The following is a 19186-nucleotide window of genomic DNA, read 5'->3' on the forward strand; positions in this document are numbered from 1 at the left end:
AAAAGGAAGATGGAGGGCCAACAAGATGGCTCAGCAGCTACAGATGACTGAGTTTGATCCCTAGGACCCCTCTGGTAGGAGAGAACCAAGTCCTGCTGGTTGTCCGTCCTCTGAGCCCCTCCCCCAATAGAAGTAAATGAAATATAATAATACCGTTTAGAAAATAGCATAGTAAGGTGAAGGAGGGCTACTGAGATGGAGGCACTTATGCACAGACCTGCTGCTGTGAGTTCAGTCTCTGGATCCTGCAAGATGGCAGGAGAGACCCAGCTTCTCAGAGTTGCCCTTTGACCTCCACACTTGACTCCATAGTGACACTCAAGTGCAGCATGCATACACACTAAATAAATAAAAATGTTTTCCTATTAAAGAATGAAAAGTAGGCAGGACATGGTAAAGTGTTTATTTTATTTATTCATTTTGTGTGTTGATGTTTGTGTGAGTGTATGTATGTGCACTACAACCTGAGCATAATGAGTAACAATATAAAATAGGGTTTTATTAAACAAGAGAGAAACATGGTCAGAGCTGTTTGAAAATGATTACTTGGATGGGTGAATGGCTGGGCAGATAAAGGCACTGGCCAAATACACCTGGTGACTTGAGTTTGATCCCTAGAAAGGGTTCCATAAGAACCAACCCCACAAAGTTGTCCTTTAACCTCCACACATGTGCTAGGCATGTGATATGCCCACATGCCACACGGTATACACACACATACTTTTACATGAGGAAAATGTTAAATGCTCACTCTCAGCACAGTGAGGAAGTAACTAGAAACGGAACAAAAAAGGGGAGCAGGCAGTGGGAGGCTTTGCTGGCGTTCTGGAAGAAAGAATGATGTTAGGTATAGGCTTCCTGGTAGTCTCAGAGATGGAAGTAAAGCTGTGTGCGATTTTACCAGGCAGCAGACATTTGTGGGAAGAACACGGCCTAAAACTGTCAGCTGACTGCTTTTACAGCTGTTTGGAGAGTGAAGGGAAGCCATGTTTGTGGGCATCATACATTCATTTTTGGCCATGTTGGGTATGATGTATTATGGGGCACTTATGTGGAGATGGGCAGGGAGTAGTTGGGTGTGTAGGAATGGAGCTTCAGTCTCCTGTCAGGTCTAGGTGCTATGGTTGAGCATTAAGACATGTTAACTCTTCGGAGCATAGAACACCTCATTGCAAACTAAAACTGAAGTAATACTCCTAAATTTTGCTGAGGCAGGAAGATTATGGCCTACGTGCAAGACACGAAAAGCATGTTTTGTTCCTTTTGTGTTTCTCTAGGTTGATCGTACGAAAAAACCAGTAGTGAAGTTGCCTGAAGATCATAGAATAAAATCTGAAAATACAGATCAGAGTGGAAAAGTTCTTCCTGATCGTTCCACCAAGCCAGTATTTCCCCCGACTGCCATGTTAACAGATGAAGAAAAGGCCCGTATTCATGAAGAAACTGCCCTTCTCATGGAGAAAAACAAGCAGGAGAAGGAGCTTTGGGAAAGGCAGCAGAAGGAACAGAAAGAGAAGCTGAGGAGGGAGGAACAGGAGCGCACAGCTGGAAAGATACAGGACTCGGAAGAACATGACGTCAGTGAGAATCAGCCAAAGGATGGCCCGGAGAAGAGAGACAGCAAACAGACCAAGACGGAAGAAAAAGAGCCCTCAGCAGACAGGGGCCAGGAAGCCACGGGAACGAAAAGACAAAGTAAGAGTGAGCATGAGGCTTCTGATGCCAAGATGTCTGTGGAGGGTAAAAGGTGCCCCACACCAGGAGTGCAGAAGAGGCCAGCGGATGTGTCCCCTGCATCTGTGTCAGGAGAGCTGAGTGCAAGCAAGGTAGGTAAAACCCACAGTAGATGTGTTTAAAATGGCAGTATAGCGGCCTTCCACAACAGGACAGGCATTCTGCATAGTGCACTGGAGGGTAAGAAGTTGTCCTGATCCATTGGTACTTGCTTCCCTGCTCTCCTTTGGGGCCTGTGTTGATATACATTAAATGATTGTTTGGCAATAGAATTTTTTGTCTGTAAAGTGCCAATTCCTATTTAGTTATTGCTAGACAGAGCTATATTCATTTGTGTGTTGGTGTGTAACCATCAAAAGACTAGGATGAAATACAATTTCATGATAGAGAAGGTACCAATAGGTTAAGTTAGTTTTTGTCTACTTAGAATGTGTAGTCAGTAACATCTATACCTGACATTTATCTTTGCATATAATCCTATTTTTGGTCAGGTCTATGTGATTTTGTTTCTTGTAGTACATTTTAAATCAGTGTCACTTTTTCCTTTCCTTGACTGCATATTCAAAAATTGATTGCCTTAATTTTGGAGGGTATTTTCCTGAAATGATATACTTTTAATTTGTCTTCACTGTGCGGTTAACAGTTCCTTTCCTTTGGAACACTGTGTAACAAACAGCAGGAACACTAACAGCTCATACAAGTAAATAGAGAACAGTTTTGCTAGTACAGAAATGACTTCTGTGGAAGCAAAGTCCTACCTTACAGAACGTCAGATTTTATACCATTCAAACAGTGCTTTAGGCACATTTTCCAAATTAACAACCCATGTTAATACTGTGCTTAGGGAACATGTGGGGACCTCACTATAGAGGAACAGAAGATCCTACTAGCTGGATGTACTGTGCATGCCTTGTAGCCTCAGCTCATTCAGATCGTGTCACTTAAGCCCACAGAGGTTTATATATATCAATAGTGTGATGGGGAAACAGAATCATTAATACAAAGCAAGGTAAACATGCTGCTGATCCTCTGCTGATCCAGCTTCTGTTCTCCTCGAGGCCAAAGGGGACCAACTGCAAGCCACTTTGCACAGCCTGACCTGGTCTCCTCACCCCAGGAAAGCCCAACCCCTCTCTCTCTCCTCTTAAGCAATCACATAACAGACAAGATAATGCACATAGAGTCAGATACCCCAAAAGCCATTGATTGAATGGAATGAGTTCCCACAGTACTTCCCCTTTTTTGTCTAAGAAGGTTGTAAACCGAATACAAAGTTAATATACAGTAAGAGCAATTACCAGGTATTGTCTAGAAGAAAGAAAAGGTAATAACATAAAGAAAAATGGAACTACAACCAACAAGAACAACATCAAGCAAGAAACACATTCTAAATGTCCAGGCCAAAGGTAATTGGCAAGTTACAGAGATTACTCCAATAGCTGTCCTATCCCAAGGAATCTAAATCTTGTACCTGATATGCTCCTAGCTAAAATACAAGAGAATTGTTAACTGTAACTATTTAAACATTTTTTTTTTTTTTTTTTTTTTTTTTGGTTTTTCGAGACAGGGTTTCTCTGTGTAGCTTTGCGCCTTTCCTGGAACTCGCTTTGGAGACCAAGCTGGCCTTGAACTCACAGAGATCCGCCTGCCTCTGCCTCCCGAGTGCTGGGATTAAAGGCGTGCGCCACCACCGCCCGGCTGTAACTATTTAGTCTTCAACCCCATGAAAGACCTAAGAAGGAGAGTAATATTACCTGAGTAAGCAGGAAGTGCAAGCAAGCAAGTTCCGAAACATGCAAGAAATGACAGAAACAGCTGGCTGCCTGGTCTGTTTCCACAATACCCATGAGTTCAGTCTGAGAGGAAAGCTAACCAGAATACAGCCCCTGTGCAAAAATTTTCTAAACACTTACAATTAAAGAAATGAAGTTCTTACTTAAGATACAATTTAAATGCTTCAAAACACTCAAGGTATGCCGAGTATTCCCCAACATTTCTTATTCATAGTGGCAACCCCATAAGGTAGTGAGTTTGCAGGTGAAACTGAGGTCAAAGGTTGTTGTTTGCCTAAAATTGCATAGGTAGTGAAATTTGAAAGCCCCTTTTCCCCCTTTATGTACGGGAGACAGTCTTTAGAATTTAACATTTTCGTGTTTGTGGAGTCATTTGTGGTGCCATGAATACCCCTGCAGCCTAAATGGCCCTCAGATTATGATATAGTTTTAGAATATGCTTAACAACTTTTTTTAAAAGTTCATATTGCATTTTATATCCTCCTTTTAAAACTAGAAGCAATATGTATTAATATGCTGTAAGAGACCATCCCGGACTTTCATAGTGAGTTTCAGGCCTGCTTGAGCTACAGTGTGAGATCCTGTCTCAAAATAGATACACAAGATAAAATCAAAACGAATTATTTGAAGCCCGGCAGTGATAAATCACATCATTAATCCTAGCACTCAGGAGGCAGAGGCAGGTGGATCCCTATGGGCTTTCATAGTGAGTTCAAGGCCATCCTGGTCAACAGAGTGAGTTCCAGGATAGCCAGGGCTACACAGAGAAACCCTGTCTCAAAAAACAAACAAACGAAAAGGAATTCTTGGAAAGACTGTGCTATAAAATGGATTTGGGAGCTAGTGAGGTGAGATGGGTCTGCAGGCAAGGATGCTTGCTGCCCAGTGGTGACCTGAGTTTAACAGCTGGAACCCACGAGGGAGAGGGAGAGGGAGAGGGAGGGAGCCAGCTCCTGCAAATTGTTTTCTGACTTCCGCACATGAGCTGCAGGGCACATATACACATGTGAGAGCATACATATACAATGTAAAAGAAGTTTTTAATAAATGGACATTGCATTTTGAATATGAAATTCTATACTTCATCATTCTCTTGAGTATATTTAAAAATATATTAAGAGTTCAGTCCTTTTCAAGTTCATGAAAACTATATAGGATGTAAGCAATAGAGTCTGTGAGAGTGTGGTGAATATACACTAATAATTAACATTTTATACTGTATTACAATCAGTGCTTCACATTCTGTTTAGTTTTTTGTTTTTCTTCACTGATTAATTTTTCTCTTTGGTGGTAGGAAATCCCAATTGGACTCAAAGTATCAATTTTAAACTTGACAATAAATAGAATACAGTTTCCAGAGAGACCTCAAGTTTTTCTTTTTCTCTGTTTTTATTTTCAGTCTGATGGATTTGATAATATCTTAATTGAAGTATAATTTGCATATTATAAATTTACCTGTTCATAGCATAGTTGGTGACTTAAGAATTTACAGACTAGCTGGGTATGATTGGGCACACCTTTAATCCTAGTATGAGGAGGAAGAGGCAGGCAGTCTCTGAATTTAAGGTCAGCCTAGTCTATATAAAGAGTCCAGAACAGCAAGGACTACACAGAGACCCTGTCTCAAAAAACCACAAGAAAAAAAAAGATAAGAGTACATGAAATTATTAACACTATCCAATCTTAGAACATTTCCACTACACCAAAAAGATTACTGTGTCCATGTCCTGTACTACCCTAAAGCTCCAGATAACCTGAATCTGTTGCCTCCATTGATCTGTCTTTTCTGAGATAGTCTTTAACAGCTGACTTCTTTCATCTAGAGCGGTGGTTCTCAATCTTTCTAATGCTGTGACCCTTTAATACAGTTCCTCATGTTGTGGTGACCCCCCACCATAAAATTGTTTTGTTGCTACTTTATACTGTAATTTTGCTACTGTTATGAATCATAATGTAATATCTGATATGCAGGATATCTGATATGCAATCCCCAAAGGGACTGTTACCTACAAGTCAAGAACTACTAATCTAACACTTAGACATATATACAGGCAAAATGTGTGTGGATCTTTTCCCTGTATGCCTTTTGCATGTATGTCTATGCCCCACATGCATACTGCCCTTAAGGAGGGCAGAAGAGCGCATCTCTTGGGACTGGAGTCATAGACAGTTATAAGCCACCTTGTGGGTGCTGGGAATCTTCCTCTGGAAGAGCAGCCAGAACTCTTAATCATAAGCCATGTCTCCAACCCCTCACCTAGCATAGTTTTCTATAGTAATTCATGTTGTAGCATCTATTAGTAGTTTGTTCCTTCGTGCAGTTGAGTATTACAGGCTCAGCACATACTGCTCATGAGTTTGGATTACCTAGATGTTTGCATTGCTTCTTTGGAGTTGTTTTGAATAATGCTACTGTGGACATTTGTGTCACTGTATTTGTTACTTTTGAGTGAATACTTAGGAGTGGAAATCTTTTCTGCTTGTTTTTTTAAGAAACTTGACAACGCCAGGCGATGGCTTGCACCTTTAATCTCAGGAGGCAGAGACAGGCCGATCTCTGAGTTGAGGCCAGCCTGGTCTACAGAGTGAGTTCCTGGACAGCGAGTGCTACACATAGAAACCCTGTCTTGAAAAACAAACAAAACAAAACAAACAAAAAGAGAAACTTAAAAACAAAAAACAACAAAAAGGCTTGCCAAAGTGTTTTCCAAAGCAACTGCTCATTTTACACCTGTCAGTACATATTTACATCCTAGCAAAACATTACAAAGATCATAAGTTGTAGCTTGTAGTTTTAATGTACATTTTCCTAATGATAGTGATATCTCATTACTTTCTTCCATATCTGTGGTATAGGACTTAATGTTTATCTTTGCATTGGGTTTTCCGAGACAGTCTCATAGAGCCCAGGCCAACCTTGAACTGGTGACCTTATTGCCTCTACATTCCAGGAGGTGAGATTATAAGCATGCACTATCACATCCAGGTTATCTATCTTTGACAAAATATATATTCAAATCATAGCCAACTTTTAAATTAGGTTGCTAGTTTTTACTGAGCTATATGAATTTATAACATTCTGAAATAAGATTTGTAAATATTTTTTCTACTTTGAGGATTGTCTTTCATTTACTAAGGAAATCTTACAAACAAATGGTTCTAAAGATAGGAGCCTCTGTAGTCGATATAGAGGTTGATGCTCCAGAGCACTGACCTGTATTTACTTACATAGAATACTTGGTTATTTCTATAAAATGGATATAGAAGAAGCTATGTTAGGAGGGCAAGATGGTTTAGAATAGCCCATGAGATAATCATCGGATAGGTTTCCTTACTTGTCTCCATTGCTCTTTCTCCTCACTGACCACCATGGAGAGCTACCTCCCCACACTGCCATGCACTCACCACCAGGCTTGTGTGCACACTCATTGCTCTTTCTCCTCACTGACCACCATGGAGAGCTACCTCCCCACACTGTCATGCACTCACCACCAGGCTTGTGTGCACACTCATTGCAAAGTAACAACTCTGTTAGTTTTAGGAATTGCTGTGTGACAGAGAAGAGTTACACAGTTCCCAGTGCACTGGTTTTCCCAAGAGGCCGTAACTTTTTTCATGTTCTCCAGCCTCTCGGTGTGTGTAGTGATTACTCTTCTCCCTCCCGGCTAGCAGCTGGAGTCACAGTCTCTGCTTTCTGATGACTTCTTGGCTGCTTTTGGAAAGCTCTAGAAATGTTAGTACATTTTTCCTTTTAATTCACACTCCTTTAACCCTTGGCATAGTCGACATTGAGAAACACAAAACTGCCTTCATCTTTGACTTTGCCTTTAAAAATATGAAAGGCAGTCAAGACAGGGTTTCTTTTCATTCTTCAGTGTAAGTACTTTAGGTTTGTGAATGGAAATTTTTTTTTTTTTTTTTTGGTTTTTCGAGACAGGGTTTCTCTGTGTAGCTTTGCGCCTTTCCTGGGACTCACTTGGTAGTCCAGGCTGGCCTCGAACTCACAGAGATCCACCTGGCTCTGCCTCCCGAGTACTGGGATTAAAGGCGTGCGCCACCACCGCCTGGCGTGAATGGAAATTTTTAATTGGAAAGTCAGATTATTGTTTTCTAATGTAATACTGTTTATTTAACTTCAAAAGTATTTCAGCATTCTAAACATACAAAAAATAACAGAATGTTGCAAATTGCGTTTAGGTACAGAGGGTTCTTGAAATTTCATTGATGCAGGAGTTCCTTGCTTTGCTGACAATGATGAGTTCTACAGTTTGTTTAAAAACAGTTTAAAAGCTACGGCACTTAACTAAAGAAAAAAATCTAAACACTTCTCATGCCAGCTGACCCCCCCTTTTCCACAACTAAGAATGTCAGCAGAATGCTATGCCACTATATACAAAAACAAGACACCCTGAAGCGAAATGGATGCCCAGAAGCGAAATGGATGCCCACCGCATTATCAACAGGTCCAGCCTCACAGCACGCCCTGCGCTACGGCCCCCTCCAAAAGGCACCTTCCCCTCACAGCCTTCACGCCAACAAGGAATCTGTCTGGGTTGTTCTCCTTACAAACTATAGATACGTACAGCTCAGGCTTTCTGGCCAGTAACTAACCATCTAGTTAACACTACCTCACGAGTTGAAAACAGAATACCAGAAACATCTTCAAATGCCTTGTCACACCAACAGCAAAGTGCACAGAGTGAGGAGAACACCAGAGTGCCTTTTCATTTTAAAAATGTTTAGAGCTATGTACAACATTGATACAGTTTCAGGGCGCTCCGGACACCCACGGCCACTTCATGTAAACCACTGACACTTTGAGAAACTACAATATGATCGTGATCAAATTTTGTAATTAAACCTAACAAGGGCAATAGACACAGCTCAAATAAGAGATGTGTCAATCACGGCATTCTCCTACTCTAAGGTATTCATTCACAAGGAGACAAGAGTTTTTATTCATTTTCCTCCTCCTCCTCCTCTTCCTCTTCCACCCTTTTCTGGGCAACTTTAGCAGGACCCTTGGCGCCATCGAATTTCCCTTTAGACTTATAGTCAGCAACATCCTTCTCATACTTCTCCTTCAGTTTTGCAGCCTTGGCAATGTAAGGCTGCTTTTCACTGTCACTTAGGTTATTCCACATCTCACCAAGCTTTTTTGCCACATCTCCAATGGAGATGCCAGGATTTGTAGATTTGATCTTGGGGTGGAATTCAGAGCAGAATAAGAAAAATCCAGACGGTGGTCTTTTGGGGGCATTGGGGTCCTTCTTGCCTCCTTTAGCTGGTCCATAATCTTTCATTTCCCGATCATAGCATACTTTATCCGCCTTGCCATTTCATCAAACTTTGATTTCTCTCTGCCGAACATTGTCTTCCACCTCTCAGAGCACTTCTTGGAAAACTGCAAAATTGACTGGGACCTCTGGGTTTTCTTCTTATGTTCTTCCCTGCATGTCTGCACGAAGGAGGCATAAGCAGACATCTTGCCCTTTGGTTTCTTGGGGTCACCTTTAGCCATCCTGACTGTATTGTTCGCTAGTCTCAGATTATTGTTTTTCAAACTAGGCTCAACGAGAACCTTTGACAAGAGCTCGAAGTGAAGAGATGGGGAGAATTGTACCAGGACTGCCTTCAGGCTGGGCGAAGGTAAAAGTCAGAGTTCTCAGTTGAAGTACAAGTCACTCCGTTTTCAAAAGTATTCTTCTCTAGTTGTCAGTTCTGCTTTGTTAGAGAGAACATGAACTCTTCCCCCTGATTAGTGCAGAAATCTCCTAATACCCATCCTCAGGTGCTGGTTGTCACATATGAGCACTCTGGCAGTAGAATTTTGAAATTTAATATTCCGTAAAAGCAAGCCTAAATTTCTTTGAAAGTTTGCAAAGTGATTACTACTTTTATTCAAATTATTTTAGGGACCAAATAATTGATAGTTTGTGCTTAGCAAATTCAGGGCCCCAGCTTCAACCCTGAGTGCACACACATGTTCTAACCCAGAAGTAAATGTTGCAGTGGGGGTGGCGCCTTAATGACTTCAGTGCTTCTCTGATGGTTTACCTTTTTGTTTGTTTTTCTTTTCCAAGTTTCTTGATCCAATCACTGGAACCTTCCGTTACTATCATTCACCCACCAACACGGTTCATATGTATCCACCTGAGATGGCTCCTTCGTCTGTACCTCCTTCCACCCCTCCTACTCACAAAGTCAAGCCCCAGATCCCGGCTGAGCGCGACAGGGAGCCATCTAAACTGAAGCGCTCCTACTCCTCCCCAGACATCACTCAGGCCCTGCAGGAGGAGGAAAAGAGGAGGCCAGCAGTGACCCCAACAGTCAACCGGGAAAACAAGTAAGCTCTCCCCATTCTAGAACTAAGACAGTGTCAGGGTTTAAATCTGTCTAAATGTCACCACATAAGAGTTACAGTCTCAGAGGATTCTGTTGTTATGGTGGAAGGAAAAATAAGAAACAAATGAGATGTCCTTGTCTTTCCCCCCAATGCTAACTTAATATGTGAGAGGGTAATGAATTTTGTATTGATGTAGACATGAAAGAGTTACATATATTGTTACAGCGCTTAGGCAGCGTCATGCCCCAGGCATCACTCATCTTTCATAGATCATAATTAATTTTTAATTTTATTAATGAAGGAAAAGTATGTGTGTGTTTCTGTGCGAGAGAAAGAGAGAGAGAGATTTCAGTTCTCTCATTCATCATGTGGGTCCTGAGGATTGAACTCAGGTCATCAGGCTTGGTAAGCAAGAGCCTTTATCCACTGAGCTCTCTCACCACCCAAGAAGGTAATTTATAGGATTGCTGAGTTGGCAGTACTCAATTTCCAGCCTTTGTTTCTCTCAACAGTCGTGGAGGAATACAGTCTCTTGTCTGTAAAAATGCAGGTACCATAATGTCTCCTTTCCTGTTCTCATCCCTGCTCACAGGGTTATCAGCAGGTTTCAGTTTCTCAAAATAGCACATTATTTGTGTTTCTCTCCATGACTGATAGGGACTGATCACTTGGGGGTGGGGGGTGGAAATGCAGCTGGCTTTCATGTCCACAGTTTCTGGGTGTGGCTCAGTTGGCAGAGTGCCTGCCTAATGTGCCGGAATCCTGGGGTTTGATCCCCAGCACTGCATATAAGCCAGCCATGATGAGGGATACCTATAAGAACAGCACTCTGGAAATAGAGACCAGAGGGGTAGAAGTTCAAGGTCATCCTCAGCCATATAACAAGTTTGAGGCTAGCCTGGACTGCATGAGACATTTCTCAAAAAACAAAAGCAAGAACATATTGAGTGGTTTCTGCATCTAGGGACTTAACCAATAAGGGATCAAGAATAATTGGAGGTGAGGGCTGTAGAAGTAGTGAATACCAGCTATTTATGTTGTATCAGGCATTATGAATAATTAAAAGTGGTTTAAAGGAAATAGGAAGGTATGCACAGGTCAATGCAGACACTATAGCATTTGTCTCATGCATGGAATATCCTTGAATACTATTACTGTAGAGGTCTTGAATACTCGTTTGGTGTATGTATAAATAAGTGACAGGTTTTTTTTTCATGTATTATATACTATTTGTTAATTATTAAGAATTTTCTATTTATTTTTTCTGACACATCCCAAGGAAGCAATTGGTCACTTTCCTGAGACCTCACCCTGCTAGGGAGAGATCTATTTGAAAGAGCTTTTAGAGTTAGTACAATTCAGATGTTAGAAATCTTCACATCATAATGTTATTAAAGTTCATTAATTTGGCAGTGTTTTGAAGCTATCTCTTATACAGTTCATATATATATATTTTAATAAAAAGACACATGAACAGAGAAAGAGCATGTAGAGAAAATTGGGATAGTTTGGTATGTTTTCCCTATTCCCCATGGGTAGGGAATACTAAGTGGGACTCAGCAAGACAAGGAACCATCCACCAGTCAGGTCCCCTTCACTGCAGCGCTCTGGACACATGCACAGGAGTCAGGGGCACCTCCAGCCTAGTAGTACCCAGCAGAGCCCAGCAGATGCCTCTTTCTGTCCAGATTGGCTTTCATTTTGAATGAAGTGTGACCATCCATGTGTGCCTTAGTGGCCGCAGTCATAGTTAGGTAATAGTACCCAGACAATCTCTGTCTCATTTGAGGCCTGTTTTATGATTAGTATATACTTTCATCTTATTTATGTTTAATTTATTTTATTTGCAAAAGTGTAAATATCTGCCTCTTTATTTTTTTAAATATTTATTTATTTTATGTGTGGGAGTGTTTTGTGTCATGTATGTCTGTGTACCATGGAATCCAACCCAGATCTGCTGGCATGGAATCCAACCCAGATCTGCTGGGAGAACAGCAGTACAGCCATCTTTCCAGCGCCGCTCCCCCCCCCCCCCACTTTAATTCTTAAATGTATAATATCTACTACAGTGTAAATGCGGTGCAAATACAGTAGTGAGGAAATACTGACAAGAAAAATGCCTGCCACACTCAGTTCAGACACTCCCCTCCTCTCCCCACCCCAAACCCCATCTCCTCACTGCTTCCTTCTGTCTCCAGTAATCCTTTCATATCTCATGCGTTCTGTTGCTCTCCCAACCACATTTCCTTAAAGTTTCTTTCTTCTTGTCTAGTGGGTTTCTTTCTACCCACTTTTACTGCCACTTAAATATACTATTTCATGTTTAGCAGCTGTGATCTACATATGAGAGAACATACTACATATTTGTCCTCTATAATTAATGTATAGTTTATAAGTACACATGATTTTATTTTATTCTCTAATGTTTTGGTTGAGTTGGGAGTATTTCATAATGCTAACCTCTCTGGGCTACTTGGAGAGGTTTGAAAGAGCTTTTTCTCATTGGGCAGTAGCTCAGTCTGTGGAAGCTGGAGAACCTCTCTCAGGCCACCTCTAGAACCAAGAATTGACAGAGGTTGTAGGCATGTTTCATTTCATGGGAGGATCCTGGAACACAGAGTTGACCTAATTGCTAAATGTCTCAGAGAACACAGAGTTTAGCGTGTGGATTGTGAACAGGCTTATCATGGCACCACTGCTCCAGCAGTCTGCCATCTTCAGCATGGACTCAAGTGGAGATGCTCTGCATAAAGCATCTTGTTCTTTTCTTCCTTAGGCCCAAAGCTGAGATCTCGAGGCTTTCTGCTTCTCAGATTCGGAACCTCAATCCTGTGTTTGGAGGATCTGGACCAGCTCTTACTGGACTTCGTAATTTGGGAAATACTTGTTACATGAACTCGATATTGCAGTGCCTGTGTAACGCTCCACACTTGGCTGATTATTTCAACCGAAACTGCTACCAGGATGATATCAACAGGTAAAGGAACATTTCACGTCTGCACTACACTGGTGAAAAGGTATTCTAACCATATCTGGTCTTTGGTACAAACCAGGGCATACATGTGGAGGTCAGAGGACAACTTCAGAAATTGGCTCCCTCTAGTGTAGGCTCCAGGATCAAGTCAGGTTGCCAGCTTGCATGGTGGGAACCTTTACCTGCTGAGCTTATTTTTTCATAGAGATTGAGAGTCCAAGATAAGCATCAGTATCTCTCATCTGTGCTGTCCCAGTGTAGCAGGAGGTGGAAGGGCACAGGGTGAGCCCCTTCATTATGCCCTTTTTCAGCAAACACAATCCCAATTACTAGGTCATGTCCTTGCCTGTCACCTCCGAAGACCCTTTTTTTTTTTCTTTTTAATTGTGTATTTATGCATGTGTGAGTGTAGGTATCCGAGGAGTCCAGAAGAGACCTCCAGATCCCCTGGACCTAGAGTTATGGATAATTTTGAGCCACCATCTGAGTGCTAGGAATCAAACCTGGGTCTTATGCGAGAGCAGCAGTTCCTCTTACTAATACTGAGCCATCTCTGTAGCCCCATAAGGGCCTGTTCCTAGTCTGTGTGCAATACCTAAATTTTAGAGGGACATACTCAGACTTGCCACTCGGCTTCAGAAGAGTCAAGTTAGTAAAAGAAAGTTATCTTTATCTGCAAGAATACCGGATAGTTATCTCAGCTGTGGTCATAAAGGACGAACAAGATGGCAGACACCGTCAGGGTTACACCTTCCATCTTTGACTGCAGCCTGTTGATGAGTGTGAGGAGCAGGGCTTGCAGCCAGAGTAAGGAAACAAGTTGGATGACCACAGCAAAGTCAGGTTCAGACATGTTTGACCCAGGCCTGCAGGTGAGTGGTTCCTTTGTGTGTTGTGTGTGTAGTTTTGTGCTGGTACCAAGAACCCACTATAACTTTAAAATCTTTTTCCTTTATTATTTTGTTAATTTTATTTGCACAGGTCAAATTTGTTGGGGCATAAAGGTGAAGTGGCAGAAGAATTTGGTATAATCATGAAAGCGCTGTGGACAGGACAGTATAGATACATCAGTCCAAAAGACTTCAAAGTCACCATTGGGAAGATAAACGACCAGTTTGCAGGATCCAGCCAGCAAGATTCACAGGAACTGCTTCTGTTCCTCATGGATGGCCTCCACGAGGATCTAAATAAGGTAAGAATGGGCTCTCCTAAGCTCCCCTTGCTTGCTCTTCGTAGGAGTTTAAAGCCCATTCACCATCGGTCCTTCTTCAGAGACAATGACTATACTAAGCGTGTCTGCCGAGCTCCCCAGAACAAACCTGAGTGTTTGCACTTACAGAGTGAACATGTTAGAACCGGACCCCTGTCTCAACATGAAATTTATTTTTATTGTGCATAAACCCATTTCCTGAGGTGATTTTTTTTTTTTTTTTTTTTTTTAGTTTTTTGGAGACAAGATTTCTCTGTATAGTTTCGGTGCCTGTCCTGGATCTCGCTCTGTAGACCAGACTGGCCTCGAACTCACAGAGACCCACCTGCCTCTGCCTCCCGAGTGCTGGGATTAAAGGCAAGTGCCACCATCTCTTGGCCTTTACAATATTTTTGAATAATTTTTTTTAATGATTTTTTTTCATGGAGTATAATTTAACACTTGTGATAACATGCCATGATTTGGATTCTTAGATTAGGAATGTGTGACCCAGATTTGAAAAGTAGTGTATAGTTATTTCTTCAAGTACTAATAGGAAATGTTGAACAATTTACAAATGGTAAAGTGGCTGTGGGATGTGTTCTTGTGATCCTCATGCTTATGAAAGCAAAGTCCTGGTTGTATTAGACAAGTGTAGTCTGTACATCTTTGTTCTTTATATATTATTGCATATTTATGTGTTGTTTGTGTTATACTCTGATGTTCTGAGACTTTCTTCCTACTAAAGAATTGCTCCATGAAACTAGGTGGTGCCTGGAAATAGCTTTCATTAAAGAAATGTCTTTACATAAACACCACCTCCATCTGTTCACAGCGACTCTTAGCACCAAGCTGTGACCTGGTTCTTCAGAAAGCCTTGACGGTCATGGTTCTCAACTGAACATAAACATAAAAGTTCACTGTTGTGGTGGCTCACATCTAACTGTGTAAATGTTTTTAGTGTTCTTCCTTGACCCCCAGACTTAGCGGTCAATGACAGCTGCTACAGCACTGAGTTGTTCTCGTTCCCAGGCTGACAACCGGAAGCGGCATAAGGAAGAGAACAACGACCACCTAGATGACCTGAAAGCGGCCGAACATGCTTGGCAGAAGCACAAGCAGCTCAACGAGTCCATTATTGTCGCACTTTTCCAGGGTCAGTTCAAGTCCACGGTGCAGTGCCTCACCTGTCACAAAAAGTCTCGCACGTTTGAGGCCTTCATGTATTTGTCCTTGCCGCTAGCGTCCACAAGTAAATGCACATTACAGGTAAGTTTAAGATGGAGGGAAATGTGTTGATAAAAATGTTATTGTGGGGCTGGAGAGATGGCTCAGAGGTTAAGAGCACTGTCTGCTCTTCCAAAGGTCCTGAGTTCAATTCCCAGCAGCCACATGGTGGCTCACAACCATCTGTAATGAGATCTGGCGCCCTCTTCTGGCTTGCAGGCATACATTCAGGCAGAACATTGTACACATAATAAATCTTTAAAAAAAATTTTTTTTTTTAAAAAGGAAAAAAAAATGTTATTGTGTGTGCATAGAAGTGTGTCTCATCCTGACAGGAGAATAGGTGAGCCACATCCTAGCCCTTGGGAATTTGTTTATTATTATCTTTCTGTTTTTTGTGTTTGAGTGTTTTGCCTACAGAGGCCAGAAGAGGACATTAGATTCCCTGCAGTTGGTGGGTATGACCTGCCATGTGGGTGCTGGGAATCGAACCCAGGTCCTCAGTAAGATCAAGTTTCCTTAACTGCTGAGCCATTTCTCCAGCCTATAGCCCTTGACTTTTTGAAATGGGTCTTGCTATGTCGCTCAGACTGGCCTTGAACTCAAGCTGTTCTTCTGTCTCTGACTCTACAGTGCTGGGAATATAGGTAATGTCACCAGGTGCAGCCAGAAGTTTGTTGGCAGTAGTGAACGTAGAGAGGCTCTTCATCACTCAGCTAAACCCCATCCAGAAAGCTAACTTAGGAAGTTGTATTTGACATTAACTTTTTCCATGTACTTTACTTGGTGATCGGACATGATAGCAGTGGAACTGATAGAATAGCTTGTGTTGATACCTCCAGCCTTCACTTCCTCCAATAAGTCCACCATGATCCACCAGACCCAGGGTAGAGGTCCTTGTGTGTGCTGTGCTGACTCTGTACACTGGTTGCATCCCTCCTTATCACAGATACTTAACTCTATTTTTGAGGTGTCCCTATGTCTGCAGCACTCTTACTGAAGAGGGCATCCCGGCACTCCATGAGGAATGAATCACTGAGTATTCGCTGTGTGTTTTCCCACTAGGACTGCCTTAGATTATTTTCCAAAGAAGAAAAGCTCACAGATAACAATAGATTTTACTGCAGCCATTGCCGAGCTCGGCGGGACTCTCTAAAGAAGATAGAGATCTGGAAATTGCCACCTGTGCTGCTGGTACACCTAAAACGGTAAGGCCTCTGCCTGTGCACTAGCAGTTGATGGAGGAACTGTCATGTCTATGTAGTTTGCAGTTCTGTATTGTCTTTTAAGAAAACCTAATGAAGGTTCTGTAGTGACAGTTACTGGCAGACATGACAGCAGAGTAACAGTACTTATTACGAGATTTCATTTCTTAAAAAAACTAATGGAACTAAATTATTGCATTTCAGATAATGAAATCTTAAGTCATGTCAAGTGAAGTGTTACACAGTGTAATTCCAAAACAGATTAGCAGATAAAAATTAACATTTAGGTTCTGGAGAGATGGTTCAGTAGTTAAGGTCACTGGCTGCTCTTACAGAGGACCTGGATTCAATTCCCAACACCCACATGGCAGCTCACAACTGCCTGCAACTCTAGTTCCGGGAGACCTAATGCCCTCTTCTGGCATCTATGAGCGCCAAGCACACATGTGGTGTATAGATACACATATAGGCAAAGCATCCATACACATAAAATGATAAAATATTTTTAATAACATTCAAATTATAAACTATAACAAAATTAATATAATCATGTGTAATGTGGTGGCACATACCTGTAATTTCAGCATTTGAGAAATGGAAACAGGATGACCATGGGTTCAAGGCCAGCCTGGGCTTCACGAGACCTTGTGTCCAAAAAAAAAAAAATGAAATCATGCTTTAAAAAAAAGTGTGTGAGTGCAGGGCCTGGGTCCCTTAGCTCATGTATGGAGGCCTGGGTCCCTTAGCTCATGTATGGAGGCAGGAGGATAACTGTCAAAAGTCAGCTTTCTCCGGCTGCATTCTGGGATCTAGAGAGCAAACTCCGCTCATCGGGGCTGCACATGACTGCTTTAGCCCGCTGAGCCATCTCACCAGCCCAAAATACATTTTAAGGGGAAAAGCCATGATTTTTTTGGTTTGTTTTTTTTCCCTGAGACATAGTTTCTCTGTAGACCGGGCTGGCCTTGAACTCAGCGCCTTCGGGAGGCAGGTGAATCTCAGCACTCTGGTCTCCAGTCTAACCACGTGGAAGGACAGGGTCTACCCAGGAGAGCACAGCAGGAGAGCTGAGCACCACCACTCTCCTTCCGCTCCAGTCCACAGAGGAAGTTAGGCTTTCTCTTTTCTCTTCTCTCTTCAGAGACAGGCTCTTGCCCACATCCCTCAGGCCAGCCATGACTCAGTCTTCTTCCCTTAATGTGCACACCACCACACCCAGCCTGAATTGGCTTTATAAAAAACCCCAAAGTCTCATTTTGTGTGAAGTATATTTTGTTTTGAAGCAAGCATTTATATTGGGTTACAGGAAATTTATAGCCAGTTGTTTATGTCAGTTTCAGCGTTGAAATGTTCGGTTTTCTGTAGTTTACAGTTAGTTTGGACAAGGGTGTCAGCTGTCACTTGGAGCATTATGGCAATAGAAATGTGTTTTTAAGTTAACATAGATTGGTTCTGTTAAAAGTTGTAGTACTAGCCGGGCGGTGGTGGCGCACGCCTTTAATCTCAGCACTCGGGAGGCAGAGCCAGGTGGATCTCTGTGAGTTCGAGGCCAGCCTGGGCTACCAAGTGAGTTCCAGGAAAGGCGCAAAGCTACACAGAGAAACCCGTCTCAAAAAACCAAAAAAAAAAAAAAAAAAAAAAAAATTGTAGTACTAGGGCCAGGCGGTGCTGACTCATCTTTAATCCCAGCACTCGGGAGGCAGAGGCAGGCAGGTCTGTGAGTTCGAGGCCAGCTTGGTCTACAGAGCGAGATCTAGGACAGGCACCAAAACTACACAGAGAAACCTTGTCTAGAAAAACAACACCCCCCCAACAAAAAAAAGTTGTAGTACTAAAGGCTCTAAAGCAACTGTGTAGAATTGAGTTGTTGAGAAGCAGTTCATTGTTCTTTTTGTATATATGAGGCTGTGGGTTTGACCCTTGACATTGTGAATAACAACTGTGAGGTCATTACACAGAATGTTGAAAGGAGCCGAACACAGGTCTCCCTGCAGTTCATTTTAGTTCTGGTTTCCCCAAGTACAGGCATAATTCTAGAGTTGCTCTCCCTCAGCTCCTCCTCCGTGCCTTTGTGGTTAGTGCTGTAGCTGGTCCAGGAATAGGAGACCCGAATGTGGAGCTGCCTCTGCCACTCTTGCTTTCCATCTTGGGCACATCATTTACTCTCTGCAACCCCCATCTCCTTTGTAAGAGAGAAATGAACCGTGTCTGCGTCAGCTTTCCATTACTGAAACAGAGGCCTTATTAAAGTGATTTTCTGTGCATTGTGAGTGCAGGCAGATACCTGTCATGCCACACATGCAGAGGACAACTTTGTGGAGTCACTTCTCCATGGGTTCTGGGCATCGAGCCCAGGTTGTCATGAGGTTTGCATGGCAGACACTTCCCCACTGAGCATCTTTTGGCCCCAAGACTTCCCAGCTGATGGGAGAGTTAAGAGCTTGCCTTGAAATCCACACCAACTAGTGACAATGCACTCTTGTCTTTCCTGTGGTGTCTGTTCTGCAGATTCTCCTATGATGGCAGGTGGAAGCAGAAGCTGCAAACATCTGTGGACTTCCCACTAGAAAATCTTGACTTGTCACAGTATGTTATTGGTCCAAAGAACAGTTTGAAGAAATATAACTTGTTTTCTGTTTCAGTAAGTATCTTGTTGAACTGAAGACATTTTTAAAACAAACAAAACAGGAGGCTCCAGTACTTTCTTCCCTCACAGGA

General features: G+C 42.2%; 1 protein-coding gene and 1 pseudogene across 1 annotated transcript in view; one reads left to right on the top strand and one right to left on the bottom strand.

Moving 5' to 3' along the window:
- The window catches only part of Usp8 (ubiquitin specific peptidase 8), a 54665-nt gene that overhangs the window by 34526 nt on the left and 953 nt on the right, over positions 1-19186 (top strand). Inside the window, exons 11-18 of the mRNA XM_059261327.1 lie at positions 1278-1826; positions 9096-9176; positions 9611-9873; positions 12650-12850; positions 13829-14039; positions 15069-15305; positions 16329-16471; positions 18977-19109. Of these exons, the coding sequence (XP_059117310.1) occupies positions 1278-1826; positions 9096-9176; positions 9611-9873; positions 12650-12850; positions 13829-14039; positions 15069-15305; positions 16329-16471; positions 18977-19109 (1818 nt within the window). The remainder of the gene's footprint in view (positions 1-1277; positions 1827-9095; positions 9177-9610; positions 9874-12649; positions 12851-13828; positions 14040-15068; positions 15306-16328; positions 16472-18976; positions 19110-19186) is intronic.
- LOC131909606 (high mobility group protein B3-like) lies at positions 8483-9164 on the bottom strand (annotated as a pseudogene).

Source organism: Peromyscus eremicus, chromosome 4 (genome assembly GCF_949786415.1).
Source record: "Peromyscus eremicus chromosome 4, PerEre_H2_v1, whole genome shotgun sequence".
NCBI lineage: Eukaryota > Metazoa > Chordata > Mammalia > Rodentia > Cricetidae > Peromyscus > Peromyscus eremicus.